Source organism: Myotis brandtii, unplaced genomic scaffold (genome assembly GCF_000412655.1).
Source record: "Myotis brandtii unplaced genomic scaffold, ASM41265v1 scaffold207, whole genome shotgun sequence".
In the NCBI taxonomy this organism is placed as follows: domain Eukaryota; kingdom Metazoa; phylum Chordata; class Mammalia; order Chiroptera; family Vespertilionidae; genus Myotis; species Myotis brandtii.
Genome location: NW_005357736.1, coordinates 79,917 through 82,972, shown reverse-complemented (window position 1 = coordinate 82,972; position 3,056 = coordinate 79,917). Strand labels below are relative to the sequence as shown.

Sequence of the window (3,056 nt, the reverse complement as noted above, 5' to 3'; positions counted from 1 at the left end):
GCTCGCGGGTGGGGGGGGTTGGGGCGCCCCCCCGGGCGGCCCGGCTGTGCTGCTCCTGGAGACAAGCTGCTGACCAGTGGCCTGGCCACGAGGTCCGTCGGGCGGGCAGCGGAACTTCCTTCCTGGGCTGCGTGGGTGATGCGAGTTGCCGGCAGTGACTGCGCCCCGTCCCCGCTCTCACGGCCCCGCGTGGAGTGGAACCTCCCTGTGGAGGCGGAGGCCGCGGGGAACTTCGTACCGTGAGGGGGGAAGCGCTGCCCGTGATTGTCAAGTCCTTTGTGGCGGCGGAAATGCATTCTGCCCCTCGCTCCTGCTCCTGCCTCGTGAGACCAGCGCCGCGAGGCGGGTTACGTGGGCTTCCGCTGGAGGGTTTTTTGGTTTTTGTTTTTTTTAATCCTCACCCGAGGATATTTTCCATTGACTGTTAGAGCAGAAGAGAGAGGGAAAGACAGAGAAACATCCATGTGAGAGACACATATCGACTGGTTGCCTCCTGCATGAGCCTCGACCAGGGCCCAGGCCAGGGAGAAGCCTGCAACGAGGTACGTGCCCTTGACTGGAATCGAACCCAGGACCCTTTGGTCCGCAGGCAGACGCTCTATCCACTGAGCCACACCTGCCTGGGCCCCCTGGAGGTTCTGAGGCCCAGTGCTGTCGCTCCCCTTGGAGGTCATGACCCTGGCTGAGCAGTGCCTCTCCTGCCCTGTTGTGAGGTGTCAATACGGTGACGGACAGAACATCTTAACATTGCGGACCAGTAGTTTCATTGCTAGCGTTACCCAGTGGCCAGGAAAGTTTCTATTGAACGAGTACAAAAAACGTTTTACCTAATTGTTAAAGGCAGGCTTTAAAGTTAAATGCCCGTTGCATTTTGAAGTCATTTATTAAATGTTCTCACAAGCTAATACCTTTTGAAAGTAGGATACTTTGTAAAACACTTTGTGACACGAAGCGAGAATTCTCCTATCGCCGCGACGCGCTCAGAACAGGTTTCTTTCTGGGGTTTGTCCGACTCCAGTTGCTGGCTTGGCACCGCAGGTTGTGCGCATTCTTGGCTGTTTCCCTGGTCCTCGGGCGCGTGTTCCCACGTGAGTGGGTAAACCCGCTGGTTCTGACGGGGGCACAGGGCTGCCCTTTGGGGGTGCCTGGCTGGGCCAGGATTCTGTTTCTGAGGCTCAGTCTTCCCACCCTTCTTACCACCCCCCAGCCCATATGGTTGGGAATGAGCTGGGCTGTGTGGGTGAGGAGAGAAGGGGCAGCAGCTTCCTGTTCTCCCCGCAGGCCGAGAAGGTGTTCATGGTGGCTCGAGGGCTTGTCCGCGAGGCTCAGGAGCAGTTGGAAGTGCAGCAGGCCAAGCTGAAGGAGGTGAGGGACCGCCTGGACCGCATCTCCAAGGAGGACAGCCAGTACCTGGAGCTGGCTACCCTGGAGCACCGCATGCTGCAGGTAGGTCCCCGGGGAGCCCTTCCTCACCTGGGCAGGGCCCAGCAGGCAGGCCAGGGAGGGGCCAGGTGGGAGTCCCGGCTGGTCTGATGGTCAGGCCTGGGCAGGAGTAAACCAGAAGCTCCTTGGAGGGGCAGGGCCTCAGGCTTGCTCAGCCCATCGCCCACGTCCTCCCAGAGCACTGGGTGGATGTGCCGGGCACGTGCTCTGGCCCCAGGTTGCCAAGGAGGGGGCACCAGAGGGTGCCAGACACTCCCCTCTGGTAGGCACATTCCTTGTCTGGCAAACGCCAGGACGGCTCGGGTCGGAGGATAGTGCGGCCGCTCTGGCCACCCCGACTTCTTTGCTCCCCCGACACCAGGCTCACGCTGCCTGCATTCGTTGGCATGTCATCGTTGGCATGTCATCTGTGCCAGGCACAGGCTGAGCCTCGCGGTGACCGTGGGAGCCTGCTGGCAGATGTGGCGGCGGGGCCAGGTTGCACGTGGCCGCTGTGTAACCAGCTCCGCTTCCGCAGGAGGAGAAGAGGCTGCGCACAGCCTACCTGCGGGCCGAAGACTCCGAGCGGGAAAAGTTCTCCCTCTTCTCCGCGGCCGTGCGGGAAAGCCACGAGAAGGAGCGCACGCGGGCCGAGAGGACCAAGAACTGGTCCCTCATCGGGTCGGTCCTGGGGGCCCTGATCGGCGTGGCCGGCTCCACCTACGTGAACCGCGTGCGGCTGCAGGAGCTGAAGGCCCTCCTGCTGGAGGCCCAGAAGGGGCCCGTGAGCCTCCAGGAGGCCATTCGGGAACAGGCGTCCAGCTACTCCCTCCAGCACCGGGACCTGCACGACCTCATAGCGGACCTGAGGGGCCTGGTCCAGGCTGAGCCGGGGCCAAGCTCTGGGGCCCAGGCAGGGACCCCCACCCGGGACAGTGACGCAGACGTCCTCTCAGCCGCCCTGAGAGAGCAGCTCAGCCACTCCCGGCAGGTCCGTTCCTGTCTGGAGGGTTTGCGAGAGCAGCTCGACCGCCTGGAGAAGACTTTCGGCCAAGTGGCCGGGGTGGTGCAGCTTGCGAAGGCCGCCGACCCGGCTCCGCCTGGCTCTGCGCTGGAGCCGGGGGGCCTGGTCTTGGTGCTGCCGGACATGGAGCAGCGGCTGGAAGCCCAGGTCAACAGGAACACCATCTACAGCACACTGGTCACCTGCCTGACGATCGTGGCCACCATGCCAATGCTCTACATGCTGTTCAGGGCCAGCTAGCCCGGACCGGCTCCGAGGGCCTCGCTGGCTGGTGTGGATGCAGTAGAGGGTCCTGGTGGGGAAGTGAATCTCGGGGGACACACGCCACCACAGCCTGAGCCGGGTACCGCCTGTGTGGTGCGTGGCAGACGGACACGTTTCCTTCTTGGGCAGTGCTCATCTACATTAATTATGAAAACTTTGTGCTAACAGCTCATTAACATGTCTTTGAGTTTATGTTATTTAAAGTAATTTATATCAACTGAGTTTTACTTGTTGAAAATTGAGATTCAAGACTCGAGGGTTTGCAAAGAACTTATATATTTACTAGAGGCCTGGTACACAACATTTGTGCACTGTGGGGGGGGGGGGGCCCCCCAGCCCGCCCGGG

General features: G+C 61.3%; 1 protein-coding gene across 1 annotated transcript; it reads left to right on the top strand.

Annotated features, from left to right (window-relative positions):
- Nucleotides 1-576: 576 nt before the first annotated feature.
- Nucleotides 577-2,927, top strand: CCDC51 (coiled-coil domain containing 51). Its single transcript, XM_005865343.2, has 2 exons — nt 577-1,446; nt 1,961-2,927. The coding sequence occupies exons 1-2, from the start codon at nt 1,213-1,215 to the stop codon at nt 2,684-2,686; spliced, it is 960 nt and encodes a 319-aa protein (XP_005865405.1). The 5' UTR covers nt 577-1,212; the 3' UTR covers nt 2,687-2,927.
- Nucleotides 2,928-3,056: the final 129 nt, after the last annotated feature.